The 19,010-nt window shown below is 42.2% G+C and overlaps 1 protein-coding gene across 7 annotated transcripts in view; it reads right to left on the minus strand.

Annotated features, from left to right (window-relative positions):
- ERC2 (ELKS/RAB6-interacting/CAST family member 2) overlaps positions 1-19,010 on the minus strand; it is a 915,738-nt gene that overhangs the window by 175,763 nt on the left and 720,965 nt on the right. For all 7 annotated transcript variants that reach the window (XR_009402378.1, XR_009402376.1, XR_009402377.1 and 4 more), the window contains one exon: positions 9,787-9,921. Coding sequence is in view for 1 of the 7 variants with exons in the window: in XM_059389982.1 (XP_059245965.1) it covers positions 9,787-9,921 (135 nt within the window). In the remaining 6 variants the exon portion in view is untranslated. The remainder of the gene's footprint in view (positions 1-9,786; positions 9,922-19,010) is intronic.

A 19,010-nucleotide genomic window follows, 5' to 3' on the forward strand; every position in this document is an offset into this window, starting at 1 on the left:
GGGGGGGGGGGGGGGGGGGGGGGGGGGGGGGGGGGGGGGGAGGTTCTCCTTCACATCTAATGAAGTATCTTCAGGCACTTTCTTGATTTTGTGGGGGGCCTTCATTGTGGGGCAACTTGAAGAAAGTAGTTTTCTATTTCCTTCAAGCAAAAGTAATTCTGACAAACCAGTCTTTGGTGCATGGCACCAGATCTCTCAGCTGAAAGAGGCAAGGTACCCAGCTGTAGGTGGAAATGCTGGAAGGCTCTAGGTTGGCCAACAATATTGTTTCAGAGCCCAAAGTCAACATCTGTTAAAAGCTGAGCCATTGCCAGATAGTCATAAAAAAGGGGTGAGGGTGGAGACAGGCTTTATATTTGCTCCCTCATCCATCAGTCATTAACACTTGGCTTTGTTAAATACAGTGAAAACTGTGTTTTTAACATGACTCTGGTTCTGCCATTTTCTGGCTAGTGGGCAAACAAATCCCCTAGCATTTTGACTCATCATTTCCTCAGCTGCCTCAAAAAAGAAAACGGGACCATATCCTGACCCTGATGCTTCATAGGGTGCTGACTGAATTAAAGTAGAGAATGTAAATTAAACCACTGCGTAGTTGTTGCAAACATAAACTAGGCATACCACCGGTTGGTAGCATCTGATGGTTTGCTACTATTGTAACAAATTATTTGACATTGCACTAAGGCCAAAGGCAGAAAGGGTAAAAAGGACCCAAGAGGTGCATAAAATTTCATCCTTGGGCATTTTGGCATCTCTGGGCTGTTCCCAGCTAGAGGTTATTCAGATCATTCATAGAGAGATGCTGAACCAATTTTTAAAGAGCCATTACGGTGTACATAAGGTAGTTTTCAGAATTGTTGTGTGTGTTTAAACGATGTTTCCTGTTCTCTTGCCTGGGCTGCTCCCGTTATCTTCAGGGTGCTGCAACTGCCTGGTGTGCACAAGTCAAACGTGATCCTTATGACATCAGTTCCAGAAGAAAAAGAGGAGCAATGGTGTTTAGCAACAGAAAATGGATCTCTCTGCTTTCAGACGTTTCAAGGTTGGCCACCCCCTTTCCATGGGGAAGCCGAAGTGCTACCTTTTCGACAAATGTGACTGGATTAAAGCAGCACGTTGAAAAGGAATCAACTCTCCAGTGTTGCCAAGATGAGTTACACCTGCAAGCTGGGGAGTACAGGCTGTGTCTGAAAACCCTTGTTGACTCAAAAGATATGGCAACAAATCTTTTAATGAAACCCTAATACTGCAAACAAGGTTTAAAAGTAAGAGGAATCAGTAAACCGGGGGACAAAAACTTGACCCAAAATAGAGTAAGACTGAAATCTTCAACAGGCTCAAAGCCTCTGTAAGGCAGAAATCCTTTTCTACCAGGAGGATCCTGCTGCATTAAGCACCTCTCCTTTTTCCCATGCATGAAGACCCTACCTGGCAGGGTTTATCAGACATGCCCTCATGTGCTTACATGTCAGGAATTAACATCACACCCAGATTAAAGAGCTTTGGTAACAACCCGATCATCTGCAAAGCCAGCTTCCCAGCGGCTGTCACCCCGCCTCCCTCTCTCTCCTCCTGTGGCTTGTGATGGTTGGGTGAGCTCGAAACTGCTGGTAGGGGAAGGAGAGTTAAACACTCCCTGAGCAACAGTTCAGACATTTGTTCTCATGTCCTTCTTTACCTGTGGCCACACAGAGAGCCCTGGCAGGGTCAGTCCCGAGCTGTTGCTCCTAAAAACAAGCAAACAAATAAACTGCCCCCTTTATTTCCCAACGGTGAGAAACTGCACATTCCTCCGGTTTTAGTAGCTTCAGGGATTTTTAAGAGTCTTTGAGGATAGAGAAAAAAGTGACATCTGAGCTATCTTTCTATTTCATCTACTTTTTAAAATCTGTTGGGTTTTAAACACAGCGTCTTCCAATTCACCTGTGACAAAAGGAGTATTGGCAAAGAGGCAAGGAATCCCAAGAAAAGAACTTGTAACTGTGTGGCAGTGGATGTTAACTAAACATATCCTGCTAATCATTTTGCAATATGTACATGTATAAAATTATTATATTATATGCCTAAAACTAATAAAATGTTACATGCATTATCTATCTCAATTTTAATTTCTAATTATCTTTTTTCAAAAAAAGAAAGAGGCAAATGGCTCACAAAATTTAATTCAAAATGCATCGCAGGATATCTTTGGCTCCAACTGTGAGAAGGCGAGCCCAACAGTGGGGACAGCTGACATCTCTGAAATCTCTGAAATCTCTCAACTTCAGCCCAACAGAAGCCTTCTTCATGAGTTTTTGAATTTGAAGCCTTCATCCCTACGTGAAACCAAAACCCAAGGCCTCATCTAAGAAGTGGGACCAGGAAATTAGGCTTGCAGTGTAAAAAACCTAATTGCTTCTTAATCAGGCCAGCTTCAGACATACTAGCGTGAGTGGGAAACTGATATTAAAAACTGAAGACGTGGAACTTTTCTTATTAGGTTACTGTCATAGGGGACTCAAAATTTGTGCTTTTCTCTCTTGTTCTGTAACTGCACTTTAGTAAGCTCTGATACATGGTAGTTAATTTTTCTTCTATGTAGGAAACATGAAAACATATTTAATGTATTTACACACACACATATATATGTATATATAATATATATTCAAACATGTACTCAGGGGAAGTTAAGGAGAGAAATTTCCAGTTAAACATGATCTTGCGAAATTCTTCCATATGTGGAAAAGTCCTCAGTTCGTCTGACATATAGCGATACATACATATATACACACAGGACACTATGTATACATTTATCCCACATTCATTTAACCTCAAAACATAAAATAAATTCTTTTTTTTTTCCTCCCTAAGCAAAAGCTAGGAATAACAACTCTATATACAGAATCCATCTTCGGAGGCCAATGGAGCAAGTTAAACCCCTTGTCTGTTTGTTAGAATTCAAAGGGCTGCACTTTGGCTAATCTGTTGGTGAAAGTACAAGGCAAGCAGGGCATCAATCACAGACCCCGTCTACCATTTCACAGAGAGGGGCTGTGGGCAAGTGGGGAATCCACGGGCCTGGAGTTGGCTTTTTGAGAAGTAACAGGGCCTAGGGAGGGGTTGCTGTGACAGCTTCGTTCCCCTGGTGGACAGTGAGACTCTACGAACTCCTTGCTGACCAAATGGAAAATGCAGGCCTCTGGAAGAAGGAGGAGGTGGAGGGGGAAGAGCAGGGGACTTTGACCCCACAGATCTGGGACGAAGAAACAGCTGCGGTTTAGAAATGTTGTCATCAGCCTCTAGCTACCACCTCAATGAGGACCTAACTGTAGGGGTAGCTAGACATTCCCCTCCTATGGAAAGGCTCTGCAGGACACTCACTAATTCTATCTGAGAGCAGGTACCTAAGGCTCAGGTGTATGTAGCATGGACAGAGGTAAAGGGGCAAGAGGTAAGAACCCCATTTTTATCTTGAGCTATCTTAGGGTCTTTTCGTCTGTAAGAAGAGGGAAGAGGGGAGATGTTTGGAGACCAGAAATCTCAAAACAAAGGTAGCAAGGGTTGCAGCCTCTGTGAAGCAGAGCATAGGTGGAGGACATTTCACAATGTCCTAACACACAATCTGTGTATCTACCCCATATACACAGCTTGAAAAGAAGGCCACATCTAGGTTCATTAGTGACCAAGTCATTTGATGGTTTATGGGAAAATGACATGTGTCTCAAGTAAAATTCAATGGGAATTTTCAGCAGAAAGTCAAAGTGGCCATTTAGTGTTCTAAATATGTCTAGTCATACAAAAACCAGTCTTAGTGGAGAGCCAACATGTGCCAAGACCACCCAGCAACCAGGAGCAATAGAGAAAGAACCAAAGTTCACTATTTACATCTGCAGGCCAATTCTGGAAGTGGCCAAGTGGAGTAAGCAATATTTAGGACTAAGGCAACCAAGTTTCTGGGAACAGATTAACAGAGCAGTCACCCTAAAGTTAAGGATGCAAAATGGAAAATCCAACTTCTGCCACAGTCAGGTCACTACCGTAAAGTATGCCCCAAGCCCTGGCAGATCTGATAGCAGCCCCTGGCCCAGAAGAGGCGTCCTCTGCTTTGATCTGGGAGCCTGGCTTGTCCTAGGACCTGTATGTACAGACTCCTTTGTGAGTAAGCAAGGGGCAGTGGGCCTTGGGAGTCCACTACTAAGGGCCCTCTGTAATCTGGAGCGCTTCCCCTCCCCCTCTGTGCCATGCTCTCACTCTGGTAATTCCATGGCAGCGGGGCAACTGCAGAAAGCTGCATTTTCACTGGCACAGGTTTAGCAAGAATAAAGAGTAAAGGGGAACACCATACAGTACTTCATTAGTAAAATAAATAAATAAATAAATAAATAAATTTAGTAAGTTAAATGTGAGAAATATAATAAAGGATTGATCAAAGAATAAAGAGGAACAGGTGAAATGGGAGGAAATGAAAGGAGACCATGAGAGTTGGGGGAAATGGAAAGAGAACTGAGGAGATGACATTTTTTTTCAACTTTGGAAAATACATCAAAATAGGATAAAACTTACTATAATTCAATGGGAAAGGGAACAGTACATGTGCACTCTAGAAAAAGTTGATATTATAGCCATGCAACCATATTTAATACATGTGGTTGTGTAAATACATCCATCCTGACATCCTAAGAGGTTTGCTGACGATGTATAGCACTCGGAGATTCAGGATCTCATCTTGGGTCTGTCGATTTTCAGGTGTGTGCTTCTGAATGATTAACAACATCTCTGAGATTCAGTTTCTTTATATGTACAATGGGGATCCTTCCATCTGTCCAAACTGTTCTCCAAAGGTACTTAGAGAACAGCTCCTTCAACGGACATTTATCGAGTGCCTACGATGAGCCAGATGGGTGTGAATGTGCCTTACAATATGTAACAGGAGTATAAAATTTAACCAGCTATTCCCATAATAATTTAGTAAGTACTAAGCTTCCATGCTCCTGGACTCTGTAGCCCTCCTGTAGAAATAGGATTTCTATAAAAGGAGTATGAAATTTAAATTTTAAACAGGATCTGAAAGTCTTCAAAGTGGTTAAAAGTCTTTGAGCTTCTCAATGCTGTGAGTGAGCACTTCCATTCAAAAACAAGGGAGAGAGAAGAGATGCAAGTTTTGGGCTTGGAAGGTGCCCATGATATGAGGTTTCCAGACAAAAATGTTTAGGATTTTGCCAGTTAGGACCCTACAAATTAGAATCAGAGTGGCAGATGCTTTAACAAATGGAAGCACATTTTTCACAAAAAAGCAGTGAGATCTAGGTCCTTTAAGACCCAAAACGCACCCTAAGACCCAGGCGCAGGAGTGTCAGTCTTGGACGCCCAAGGGCAGCCCGAACAAGGCTTGGCATTTTGAGTTGGCTGAAGTGTGGAGTTCACTCTGATGGTATGCTTTTCTTCATACCTGGAAGCCACTAGGAGATTAATAAAGTGCAATTTTTCTAGGGACTATAAAAATCATTTTATGCCTGGAAAACAATGAAAAGATTTGGCATAATTGATATGACAAAGAAAGATGCTCCCTTGACAAAATAACAGACATCGGTGACAAGTACAGAGGGCATTTAGGAGAAGTTGAGTTTCCACTTAGCTTTTCTAAAATCAATCTTGGTCACTTAACTGAAAATAAAATTACAAGTGTGGTTCCAGCATGTTCCATTTATTCTCTGGTCTTTGTTATTCCTCAAAGCAGCTTATCAGTAGCTAGTGTCATGGGAATTGTTTGTTGTCTCCCCCTGGAAATATCTGTGCCCACCTCCTGGTTTGAAAAATTTCCAAAAGTATTATTGCAAGGATTTGTCTGAATGATCTACTTGGACATTGGTATGGCTATGGCCATAATGGGGTCATAGGCCTCCAAGTATCACATCTGCTCCTTTCTCAGGTAAGAGTCTAGACTGTTGGACTGCCACATCCCACTGACTTCTCTTATGTGTTCTCCAGATTGTCCCTTCCCCTCATCATACTCATTTTCAACTTCTGAGGGTCTGTGTATTTACAATTATCCTTACTTTCCTGTGTCCTCACTCTCTTAATGGTTTCCTTAGTTCAGATCCACTGGGTTTTTGGTGGGATGCCTCATCCTCAGACATTATAGCCTTCAAAATGGTATCCTAAGAAATAAATGAAAGAGGCAATCTCATTTTCTGCTATGCAGAGTGTAGCAGAAATTGCCTCAACACTCCACCTTCTGATGAAAAACACTGCTGGAAACTGGATTAGCTATGTTTTAAACCAGGTAGTCTCTTTCTTCACCTGATACTCTGAGAACAGTATTATTTCTCAGAGCACAGATGTTTCTAGAAAAGAAAAGAAAAAAAAAAAGGTTCTATGATCAAATAAGTCTGAGAAATGCTGGATTAAGTAAAATTGGAGAGCTTTCTTTCTTATATGACTTTTTTAGATCCTTTGATCTGCTAATTGCACCAAGACTCTCTAAGACTGACTTATAATATGCAGCATTTCCCCAAAATTCTTTATTCATTGAATCTTTGTTTTAAGACTTTCCTCCTGGGACTAATGTTCCAAGAGTTACTTTGGGTAATGCTCGTCTAGACTTATAACCCTTAGATTCAGTTTCTCCTGAGGAGAAAGCAAACTCATAGTGAAGGAGAAACGGACAGGGAAGAAATGGAAAAAGAATCTAACTCTGCAAGGGCCCAGCAAGACTTAAATCAAATTTACTAAGGAAAAATGAATTTCTCTGGAAAAGTAGCAAAGTGACTGGTTTTCTTACATTTCTTTATTTTCATGTGTTCTGATCTTTTAATAAAGCTCAAGAGACAATGGCAACATTTTGTAGTCCCTTTTCCAGAAGAGGGTTCGCTGGTCAACCATCAGGTCACAGGAAAAGTCAGAGCTGGAAGCTTCATGGGAAGGAAATCAGGAATCCCTTGAAAGAGACCTTTTCCCTTTAAGTCAGTTAACACAGGTACACTATGGACATTTAGTTTAAATCCCATCCAAATCAATCCATTTTTCAGACTCTTAATGCTGTCACCATAAGGCTGTCACCTTCTCCTGAGAAGTAGCTCCACCCCACACATATTAGAATATATGCTTTCACAATTATATATAGAATTTGTAATCACCTGGGAAAGATTTCCCAGTCTTCCGATGACTATGACATTCTGGAACTTAGTTTTATAACAATTTATGAGCTATTGGTGATTATAGCAGAGGGTATGGTTGTCCTAGACCTGACACTCCAAGTCAAAAAAATCACCAGCCCAGCCATTTCAATCAATGGAGTCAACCTACTCATGCAGGTCTTCTTAGTCAATTCTATTTTCTCTAATTGAAAGAGTGTAGCCAGGAAGACTTATAGCTTTGCTGACTCCAATTTAAAACCAGAGAGTTATCCTTCTGGTCAATGGTATGTCACTTTCAAAGTGAACTTTACTGTAGAGTAAGTTTCTAAGTCATGGGCCCCTAGTTAAGTCATAACCATCTTTTCAATGTCATTTTTTGATTGACATGATCCAGGAAAAAAACTGAACAAGTCTTGAATTTTTGTCTTCAGGTTAGACAGCAAACTCCCTGAAGGCCGGGGTCTATCTTGTCCTTCATGTTCTTTCCCAAGGCCAATGTAGTGGCTGGCATGGAATATGTACTCCAAGTATTAGTTGAGTGAGCAAATAACCAGAAGCAGGACTCAGATCAGTCCACCACCACCCCTCCCAGGGCCTGAATTCTCATTTCTCAGATGAGGTTATCTGCCTCTATGTCAATAGGTTGCTTAGAGTGTCACTGGAATGAAGGATGTGAAACTGGAAGACCATCACCATCCTCCCAACAGTAGCAATCACAAAGGTATATTAGAGGTCCTGATGACACACCTCAGCCAGATACTTCTCAAGGCTAACTCTTCTGGGAAGAGCATTTCCCCTGAGCAATGATTTCTGCCCTATGACAACTGCTAGTGTTGGTAGACAAACATAAGAGGGTCAACCAAAACAGGAAGACTTCTATTTTGTGTTTAATAATGATCTCTGGAAAAGTAGCAAGGGACAAGATTTTGTGAGAAATATAACTTACCAGGCAGATAAATTTGATCTGGTATCCAGTTTCTAGCAGGACATATTAGCATATGTGTCTCTGTGATTAAACAAACCCATTTGTTATCTCAGGAGGTCCTTGTGTAAATCCCTTCCCAATTTGGGCTCCAAATCCTTCATTCTGCCTCTCTGATCCTATCTCTCCAGGGGAAAGCCCTAGGGTGGCCTTCTAGCACCAATAAAACCTCACATTTACCCTTCCTGTGAGAAGGTCAAGGAACAAAGGGCAGTGTGCCAAAAGGCAGGGACCAAGAACAAGAATGAAGATGTTCGGATAGTAGGATGCCAGGTATACTAGGATGGGTGAGTGTGGAGAGGTGGTGATGGCAAGGGATGAGATTTGAAAAAATAAAGCTAAATCAAAGCAGAACCACAGGCAGACAAGATAATGACAGGAAATTTATATCTATCTCTACTTTGCTGATCGCCAAATGAAGAACCATTTTGAGAGCTAATAACAAGAATTGGTGCCTTTCTGCCCCTGGCTTCAGAAAACTAGATGTCCTAGAAGAACACCTGCAGTGTTGGAGTCTCTGAGGGCAAATGCTTCCCAGTACAGAGCAGGGAAAAGCTGGGTGTCAGGGGCTGGGGGCCTCCAGGTTGGAGCTACTTCACTGTGGAGCTCCAGGGAGCACTTCTTGTGTTGCATACTATATAAACGGCTCCCCCGGAGTTGTACTCCTGGTAGAACACCTTGGAGACTTGCCATCTTAACTTCTTCTTTGGGATACTAGTGACATGAGGTGCATAGAAAACAGAGCCATCTGAAAAACATCTTAGGAGCACAAAAAGCACCTCCTCCTCCACGGTTAAACCTCTCTTCACACAGGTCATTCCAGTAAGCCCTCCTCCCTCACATACCCAGAAATATATAACAAAGGCATTCACACTTATCCAGATGATTCTATTCCTTATCTACGGCCTCATCCCTCTGAAATGTATAAGTTATACTAGGATCACACACACAAGAAGCTCACAGTATAATAAAGGAGGAAATACTGCTAATATTGACTGTATTAACCTGCTAGTTTGCATTTAATTTCATAATTTCCATGACGTTCACCTTTAGGAGTTTTAATCCTACATACTATCAACAGTTTTTATATTTGGTGGGTGAAAGCACGTAGCATTGAAGACCACAGGAGATTTTTGTTTTTGTTGATCCATCTTTTCACTTGCTTCATTTAGTCAAGAGAGAAGATAGGATCCAAATCAAATAAACCAGACCCCTTGACTTAACCAGCTAGCATGCAAGCAAAACTGATTTCGCTTCATGTTGTTTTACCCCACTGTTAATTTGCATCACTAAGGAATGTTCTAGGAAAGTGCTCAGCAAACTTAAGGCTTCTCTGGTTGCCAAGCTCATGGAAACAAAGTGCTTTCTCTTAAAATTCTGAAAGACACATTCCAAAGTAACCCACCATTAGATACCGAGCCAGCAATAGACTTCATATCTATGAAAGTAAAAAGGAGGGGAGGAAAGAAAATGCATAACATAAACAAGAACAGACAAAACCTTAAAGAGGAAGGAGAAAGGAAAACATTTAGACTCCTTGAGTGATGGAAATAAATACCAAAGCTATTAGTTTCAGTTCAAAGGACGTATCACTTTATGCTGTTTATTATTTCTTGAGGATTATTTATTTTATCTTAAAATATCCAAAGGGTAAAAGGGGTCCTGGAGGTAAGCGGCAATGAAACTGACCTGGTCGGGAGAGGGCCTGTGATTGGAATGCTGCGACCTCCCAGGAGATCGGTGGTGGTGGTGGTGGTGGTGGTGGTGGTAATGGTGGTGGTCCTCATCGTAGTTGTCTGCCATCAGCTTCATTCTATTCTGGGTCTGCACAGAACAAAAACCAGAGAAGACTCCATTAGGAGCTGGAAGACCAGCCAAAGATATTCAGGGCATAATTATAGCACCTATAGGGCTCCTTTTGTTCCTAACCCAGAAGTTTTCATTTTTAGTCAAATTGAAACTCAATAAAGAATGCACCATGCCATTTAGTAAAAGAGGCTTTGTCACATCCTTGAAGCTATGATGTTCTTGAGCCTACCTGAGATAAATGTACCCCCCCCACCATGTGATTTAAAAGGGGGAAAAAATGGAAATACACCCAAAGGTGCTCTGTTTTACATTAGCAAGCGATCACACATATCCAGATAAACTTGCAATCACAAACTGCTGACAGTCACATCCTACACTCTAGAGCAAGCAAGAGAAGGAAGCCCCAGACAAAGAAGATGGGACAGGGCCAAGTGGAGACACAAAACTACAGACAAGTAATGGTCTTGTGAGACAAAGCAGAGGAATCCATTCAAAAACTGCCATATGCAAAAGTAGCAATGGAGAAGGTTTGTAACTCCGATGGCTTCTAGGGAAAGGGCTCTTTGTGGACAATTTAGCTGATGGTGCCCTTTAGGGAAACTGAGCAAAAGGAGCAGAGTTGGTGTGAAAGAGCTGATCACTGTCACTTATGTCCCACTATGTTACACCAGGCAGCTAGGTGTCATGGCTTACATTCCCAGGACAAACAATTCTATTGTTTTGTTAGGTAAGGCAAGAAACAGACCAGCAATGAGTTGACTGAACAAGGTCACAGAATCTAGAAAAATGCCTGAAGACAAGGGGGAAAGGCAGAGAAAAATATCCAGCGCAGAAAGCCAGGCAATGTGGAGAGTACCCAGAAAAGGAGGAAATGCAGAGTACACACGCATATTTGGAGAGAAGACTGTCTGGATTCAAGTCCTGCTCTACCTCTATGCTGGTTACGTGATCTTTTGAGGGGTAACTATTTGTAAGCTTTAATTTCCTGAACTATACAATGGGAGTAATGGTGCCTTCCTCCTTGGGGTCGCCGTGAGGAGCAAGAGATCTGATCGCTTCAAATGTTACCATAAAAATCAAAAACTGTTATTATTATTAATTTTGCTATGTTTACAGTAAGAAAACTCTCCTTCTTTACATGTTGTCTCCTCTGCCTGCGGTACTTCCCCCAACAACTAGACCTCACCTTTCCCTTCTGTGTCTGGTTAATTCAGGATTTCTTTTCTCTAAGAAACTTTTCCTGATCCCACCCCTGATGCCAGGACATGCACACCTCCTGCTTATCAGATGTAACCTCAGATCTATCTATCCTACTGTCGGTCGACTTGAGGCTGCTTCTTTCACCTGCCTCTCCCCAGAATCTAACAGGGCCTAGTAGATGTAAACGCACTGTGCATGCTGCTGCAGTGAGGCCACTGAAAGAAAGAAGGGCCAGAAGGCTGAGGGATGCTGCCATCCTAGAGGCAACTGCACATTTGTTCTTAGCCAGGGAATGTCACTGAGAGTTGAGGACATCTCATGAGTTGCTACAACCTTCCCACTGGCGGAATGAGATGACAGTGAGCCATCAGCACTTCAAGAAAGCTGGAAATCAAAGGCTGAAGAGCCTCCAACAGGTTGAAATTTTATCATGTAACATAAATAATACTCTGATAATAATTCTGGACCTAACAGTACATTCTTGTAGTATGTATGTTTCATGTACAATCTAAATTATCTTCAAAACTTTCCTGGGAGGAATAGTTACTATCCTCCTTACAGAAAATGAAGGCAGAGATTTCAGCTCCAGAGTCTCCCTCTTTCCACAGAACATGGAGATTTCTGGGGTCTTCCAATTCTCAATCTCAAGCCCTTTCTCTTTGCCATGCTGTCAGCAGAAAAGGCAAAGAGCTAATCAGGTACAAACAGCATTCCTTTAGATGCTTTGGTTCTGCTAAGTATTAGAAACACTTCATATCCCAATTCAATCTGCCAGAGGTTGTCTCATAATGGACTCCATTTTGTGAAATGTGTACAATATTTGAAAGTCCCCACAGTGGGTATAAAAAAATGCATGTATATGGATAAAAACAATAAAAATAGAGAGAAAGATCCACCTAACAGTTTAAGAAAAAATCCCAAGCAACCTTTGGCAGCTGATAGCATTTTCATCCTTCTCTTGCCCATTTAAAGCATCGGAAGACCCAACGGACAAGTTATGGCTTGTGAGAAAGAGCAGGTCATGGGAGCTGTTGCCGATCAAGTACTCAAGAGTCCCCTCATTCAGCCTGCCCTTGTGCAAAAGATTCTGAATTCAGTGTTCACACCTAAAACTCCAGTATTGTCAGGAGTTTGTCCTTTTGAACTCGTGAACTAATAAATCTGAAATTGTTTCTTCTAATAGAACTCGGAGAGCCTGAAGGGAGCTGTAAGATCCGCTATGGTCAAGAAGGAAGGGGCTCACCCAAGACTGAACGACGAAGCCTCAATGAACAAATAATAACTCTGCTATTGTAAACATCATGATGTCCTTATCCTTTGGGGAAGCTCCTGTGATTTTATGAGATTATTTTCTTACCAGCAACAAGCCTAAAGTTCCCTACCTTTGAACTGTATCCCATAAAAGAATGTACAAGCTAAATAAGATGCTATATGCAGTCCTAAATGTGTCTGCTGAAATGAGGTGTTGGAGAATAGGCATGTCATGGGATAAAGACTGTAAAGGAATGATGTCATCTTTCCAATTTGGTGCTGAAATATAAATAAACCATGTTGTTCATGTGAATACCAGATCTGGGGGAAATGTACACATAGCAATTGTGAGCGGAAGAGGCTTCTTTTGATTAGTCTGGATTGGAAGAGAAGAGTGTGAAACAGAGATGAATAATGAGAGTTTGGCCTGATACTCTAGACCATTTTTATTTATCTTGCTTGTAACATATCCCCTAAACTGTGACCGATGTCTTACAGGCTGGTTGCTAGTTTTCCCTTCTCTAAAAAAAGTTTGACCAATCCAGTCTCCTTAATGGTCAAATTGAAAAATCGATCTCTCTTACATTATTATTATTATTTTTTTTAGATTTTATTTATTTATTTATTTATTTGACAGAGAGAGAGAGATCACAAGTAGGCAGAGAGGCAGGCAGAGAGAGAGAGAGGAGGAAGCAGGCTCCCCGCTGAGCAGAGAGCCCGACGCGACTCGATCCCAGGACCCTGAGATCATGACCTGAGCCGAAGGCAGCGGCTCAACCCACTGAGCCACCCAGGCGCCCCACATTATTATTTTTTTTTTAAATCATATTTACCTATTCTCCTCCCCACCCAATTATATTGGTTTCCTAACATACCAAGAATAGTCTGCAAGGATGAGAAGCCATGAATATCACTCCTTGAAGATAGACAGAAGAAAAACTGCAGAAATTTGTAACAAGGATAGCATTTGTACAGTGAGCAGGTGACTCCACGTATAATGGTTCATATCCCTGTAGTCGTGTGGTTGACATCTATACAAGGTGCCCACTCCAAAGCCTCAAACAGCAGCTCTTCTGGGAAGTCATACCTGGAGTCCCAGGAAAACTAATATGGAGTTAGAGAGAGGGAGCGCTTTCCACAGCACTACACTTGGGAACTCATGAATTCACTTAGCAATGCACTGAAGCCCATTTTTATTTCCTTTTCAGTGTCTACCAAACTGCTGACCTGACACGTTTGCCTTTGGCTAACTGTGTTATATTCATTTTACTATATTATGTCATGACTGCTGAGACATCTCTAATCAGATTTCATTTTCCACTTCCTCTTTGTTCCAGGGCCACCTTATTTCTCCAGGGCGAAAGACTCCACTAACAGCTCTCTTGTCACACTCTGGCCTCCCACTGAACACAATCTAGAGCCGGGGTGACATCAGACCCCTGTTAGTCCCTAACATCCAGCTCCTCAGAGACTCCCACTGCCCTCAGGAAAAGAGCCCCAGCTTCTCCAGGCTTATAGAGCTCTTGCAGGGCATTTCCTTGCTGTCTACCTCCCAAACTCACCTCTGATGCTCCCTGTTCCCATCCCTGGGATGTTCTATTCCCTGTTCCTGTCATGTTCTTCATCCTCTCTCCCTTCACCCGAGTTATACCCATTTCATTGTCAACACCATGACCTCAGAAACACCTTTCCTGAGCCTGCCTCGAAGGGATTAGGTGCTCTTCCACTGCCTTCCCCAGGACCCTGTGCCCACCTCCGGGCAAACCCCCTCCCATCATGACACTTATGCCAATGAAAGGTACATAATCACCTGCTTTCTCAGCTTTCTCCAACCACTAGGTTGAAATTCTCTTGAGGGAAGCGCTATGTCTGAATCACCCTTGTACTCACCACCTACACAGAGTCTGGTGCATACATAAGTAGTAAGTAAATGTGTGTCCAATAAATGAATGGATGTATGAAGGAATGAATAAAATACTTTAGAACAGATGAAGGGGAAAAGTACATCATTAGCCGCTATGATGAGTCACTTGAGTATATAACTCTTCATGGGACAGTTTAACCCTTCCTACTGTGGATTTGTCTTTGGTTGCTGTTCTTGGGAGTGGGAGAGCAGGTTAAATGTATAGTTTTGGAGCTGTTGGAAAAATTGAATTGGTTTTCTTCAAGATATATTCCATTCTTTAGTAGAATGGAACTCGTGAAATATTCCATGTCCCTGGTTCCTTACCTCATTAAGAATAAAAGGTTTGGTGGTGTTATGGGATTCATTTCCTTACTATCCCCTAGACTTTAGAAGAGGAGGGGCCTTTGGAACACTTTTGTTAGCACCAAAAGTCAACCATGGAAAACTGAAACTTTATCCATTAACTAAAATCCCTGATGAACACCATCTGTGAAAAGGTGCCATATACTCCATCTCTTTGACATTTCTGAAGAGTTTATCCAAGGAGCTCTTGAAACAAAATGAAAATCCTTGATTGACTAGTAATAGACTCAATAGCTTAATGGCAATATGTAGCTATAAAAGTGTAATATTAAAACTGCCTTTAAAAATATTTTAGCAAGGTGGCAATAATGAACTATGCTTTGATCAGTCATCTGGATCAAGTTAACAATAAAACCTTCATGAATATGGTTTAAATAAGAAAAAAATATAATAAGATTTGTTGCTATGGGATATGGAGATAATACCATACAATAGCAATTACACTTTCTTCTATCAGAGTTTCTTTTCTCCCTCTTTCCTGCCAGGGAAATCTGAAATAGTCCAGAACTCTTCTACTGGTCTTGTTTCTGCCAAATCAGAGCAAGGTCAACAGTTCTTGTCTCAGAGCAGAAGATGGGGAAACCAGACAACAACTGGACAGTGAGGAGGAGAGGGATTTCCTGTATATCCAGCAGGCCCACATGGCAATGAATCATAATTGAGTGGGGTCTGGGTTCCAATGCTTGGGTCACCCCTGGAGGACAAAATGAAGCAGGAGGATGAAGAAGCTATTAGGGGAGTACACTGCATTGGAGAACGTTATAGGATTAAGCAAGAATCAATGATGGAAAGGCTTCCACCCTGGACATTGCACAGAAATTCATTAAAAACTCACCAACCTTCTGTAACCCTAAAGACAAGAACAGTGATATGCCAGGTGTTTGGCTGGTATGCTTTTGTTGACTCTCTGCTTTTGAAATAGCTTTTCTTATGAGCCTTCTTTTACAGATGAGAAAACCAAGCCCGTGACTGCTCAGTTGGTGAGTGGGGGAACAGGACTGAAACCCAGGTTTCTGACTCCAGAGTCCTATGATAGTGATGGGAAGGGTAAGGTCCTGGGCCAGAGACTGGGGACAAAGCAAAGCGAAACAAGACATGAGGAATTAAAGGACTCACTAAGACACAGTATGGGAAGGAAAATAAAAGTGAAGGGATTGTTTACATAAAAGCCCGGAGGCAAGAAAAGTCCTGTCCAGCTGAGGGCAAGGCCATCAAATAAGGCTCCAATGGTCAGATGCATTGAGCTAAGACTTAAAAGTTGGGGGGCCCCTGGGTGGCTCAGTCAGTTGAGCATCTGCCTTTGGGTCAGGTCATGATTCCAGACTTCTGGGATCCAGCCCTGCATGGGGTTCCCTGCTCGGCGGGAGCCTGCTTCTCCCTCTCCTCCTGGCTTGCGCTCTCTCTTGCTATCTCTGTCACTATCTTCTCTTTCTCTCTCTCTCAAATAAATAAAATCTTTAAAAAAAAAAAAAGTTGGCACAGTTATGGGTATAAAGAAGTGTAGGCTGGAGAGATTCATGGTAAATTCACCTTGAGAGGAAAAACAGATCAGTGGAGGAACTGGAATCTAAGCTGTGAGGGATGTGTATGTCTGTGTGTGTGTGCATGTATGTACGTGTGTTGCTTTCTTCATTCCTATATTGACAGTGAGGAGAGCAGGAAACATATTTGAGATGATACTTCATTATTTCTTAAAAGCCCTTATCAACTTGGGACATTTTGGAAGGAATTTAAGACAGAGCCATAGTCATATGCTCATACATGTCAAACTACGGTATCTCTGGGAAGATGGGAAACTACAACAGTCTCCAGAATCTGTTGCTACAACATCAGTCCCTTGGAAACTGGTCTGATAGTCTTCAACCCATTCAGCTGATTGGTCCTTCCTGCCAACCCCCTTGGCTCCCAACTTTGTTGAAGGCTTCCCCTCAGTCTTTATAAATGGAAAGGTAGTAGGTCACTATGAAGACTTTAGAAGCTATTTTTGTTATCCAGTCACTAAATACCCTGGTGTTATTTTATTTTTAATTATTATAGAGAATGTCAGTGCCCATCCCATATCCTCTTGTTCTATCCTAGAAGTCAGGTGCAGCTTGAATGGATAGTCCTGGATGTGCTGTTGTCTTCCCACCTCAAATCCATGGACCTCTCTGCCTAAGATCTTCCTCTGGCCACAGGTGCAGGTCTGGCCAGGGAACAGGGCACTCACATTCTCAGAATAATGCTCAATCTATGAGGGAGGAAGGAGGTGATGGATAAATAACTAGTGTCCCCGTCCTTTCGTGGGACCACCTATGGTGTTTCAGTATCTCTCAGTAGGTCCTTAGCAGAGAGCAGTCCTGACTGATAAAAGCAGGAAAGCACACACTAATGCACTTTTTTGGGCATTTTCACTTCCTGTCTCACTTCTCAATTTTTTCATCATGTTTCTTGGGATCACCTCCCAAAGAAACTGTCTGCACCAAATCTTTGTCTCTAGGTCTGTTTTTGTGAGAATCCCAGCAAATGATTAATAAGCCTCTATCTGTCCAACTTTTGCACAGGACTAACATTCTGGTGACTACCATGCCTTTCCATGGATAGCTCTTGAGATTTCTCATTACCTGGGGAGACAGAGCTCTTGTCTTTCTTAGGGGAGTAACATAGGCCTGGCACTAATTCTGTTTCTGCCAAATATTCAGCCTGAGACTCAGACTGACTTACTTTTCCATAAGTCTCAATTCCTGAATCTATAAAATGGACAAGGGTGTGTTTAGCATGAACAAAACTCCACATGGGTTGATGCTAGTCTACTGTTCTTGTTGTACATTTATGTCTTATTGTACGTTTTGCAGTTTCTCTTTCCTTTTTCACTTCTAAAATCAAGGGAGAGGAGTTATTCTGATAAACTCCTTACTGTTGCCACCTTAAGAACCTGAGGAATTCCTGGATGGGAAAGCATGCTCACCTCTGTTCTACTCTCAGCCAGTGCAGCCCTTGGTGGGGAGAATTACCTCCAGAGAAAGAGTTCTCTGTGCTCTGCTGATAATGGGGAGGTTAGGATCCCTCACAATGGCAGAAATAAGGCCAGTGTTGTGAGAGGGAGCCACCTGTAAATAGCAATGACAACACCCAATGCTTACCTTGGCCGGCTGTGTGCCAAGCTCAGCACTTGGCTCTTGTCAGTTGAGTCAGTTACACCAACAGTGAGGCAGGCAGGAGGTGGAGGGCGTATTCAAAATAGCTGGGTGACAGGGGCGCAAAGCCTGTAGGAATCAAGGCTGACTCAAATGCAAATGACCTGGGTATCAGTCCTGGTAGAGGATTTTACCATCCCCACTTTACAGAAGAAGAAACCGATGTTTATTTATTTATTTTTTTAAAGATTTATTTATTTATTTCTAGAGAGCGAGAGTGAGCGTATAGGGGTGGGGAAGAGAGAGAGAATCTCAAGCAGACTCCCTGCTGAGCACAAAGCCCCTTGTGGACTCTGACTCTCTGGACGTTGACCCCAGACCTGAGAAGAGAAGCAGTTCACTTTTGATTTTAAAGTTCTCTGAAAAGAATGAAACTCAGGACATACTATAAAATCTTGATCGAGCTTCAAAGCAGTCCATGTTGCTGACTAACCCTAATATAAATTCAAAGTCATAGGCTAACATATTAGCAACTGCAGACAACCAAGGAATTTCTAACATCCCGAGCACCGTTGGAGGTGGTGGGGTCGGGGGGAAGGGGAGGGCCCTAGAAGTTTCCAGCCCCAAGTTACTTAGTTAAGCACAGGTCTGTTTAATTAAGTAGTGGGCAGCACATGCTATACTTAGCTTTTAAACACTTGTAAAGTCCTCTTCATTCATTTATCTTACTTGTCACTGACAAGCTCTTCAAGGACTGTAACAATATGCAGAGCATGAAGAGCCTGGGTAAACAACGCATATTTTATGTGGAGTCTAAACTGCTTCAACTCAGAGAGTCAACAGAGGGTCTCTGGGAAAAAAACCAAAAAAACAAACAAACAAAACCAAAAAAACCCCACCCAGACTGTTCTGCTAACTAAAGATGCATTCTGCGCATATGGTTTAGAAAGTGAGCTTCAAAATCAAATGCTAATTTTTTAACTAAAAAGAAAAAAGTCAGGGGCAGAAAGGAAGGAAAAGGGGAGTGAGAAGAGGGAGAGAGGTAAGACAGAGGAGAAAGGCAAAGAAATGAGGAAGAAGGGAACAGAGGAGGTTCTTTGCAGGCACTGGGGTTCAGACTCTAAAACTGTGCAGAGAAGGGTGGTCAAGGTCTTCATTCAATTCATACTGGCAACCAACATTTATTATCATTGGCCTAGGCAGAACTGACATCCCCGCATCTTCTCCTCAACTAACGAGTTAAAAAACAAAAAAAGAAAGAAGGAAAA

The sequence above is a fragment of the Mustela nigripes genome, chromosome 2, assembly GCF_022355385.1.
Source record: "Mustela nigripes isolate SB6536 chromosome 2, MUSNIG.SB6536, whole genome shotgun sequence".
In the NCBI taxonomy this organism is placed as follows: domain Eukaryota; kingdom Metazoa; phylum Chordata; class Mammalia; order Carnivora; family Mustelidae; genus Mustela; species Mustela nigripes.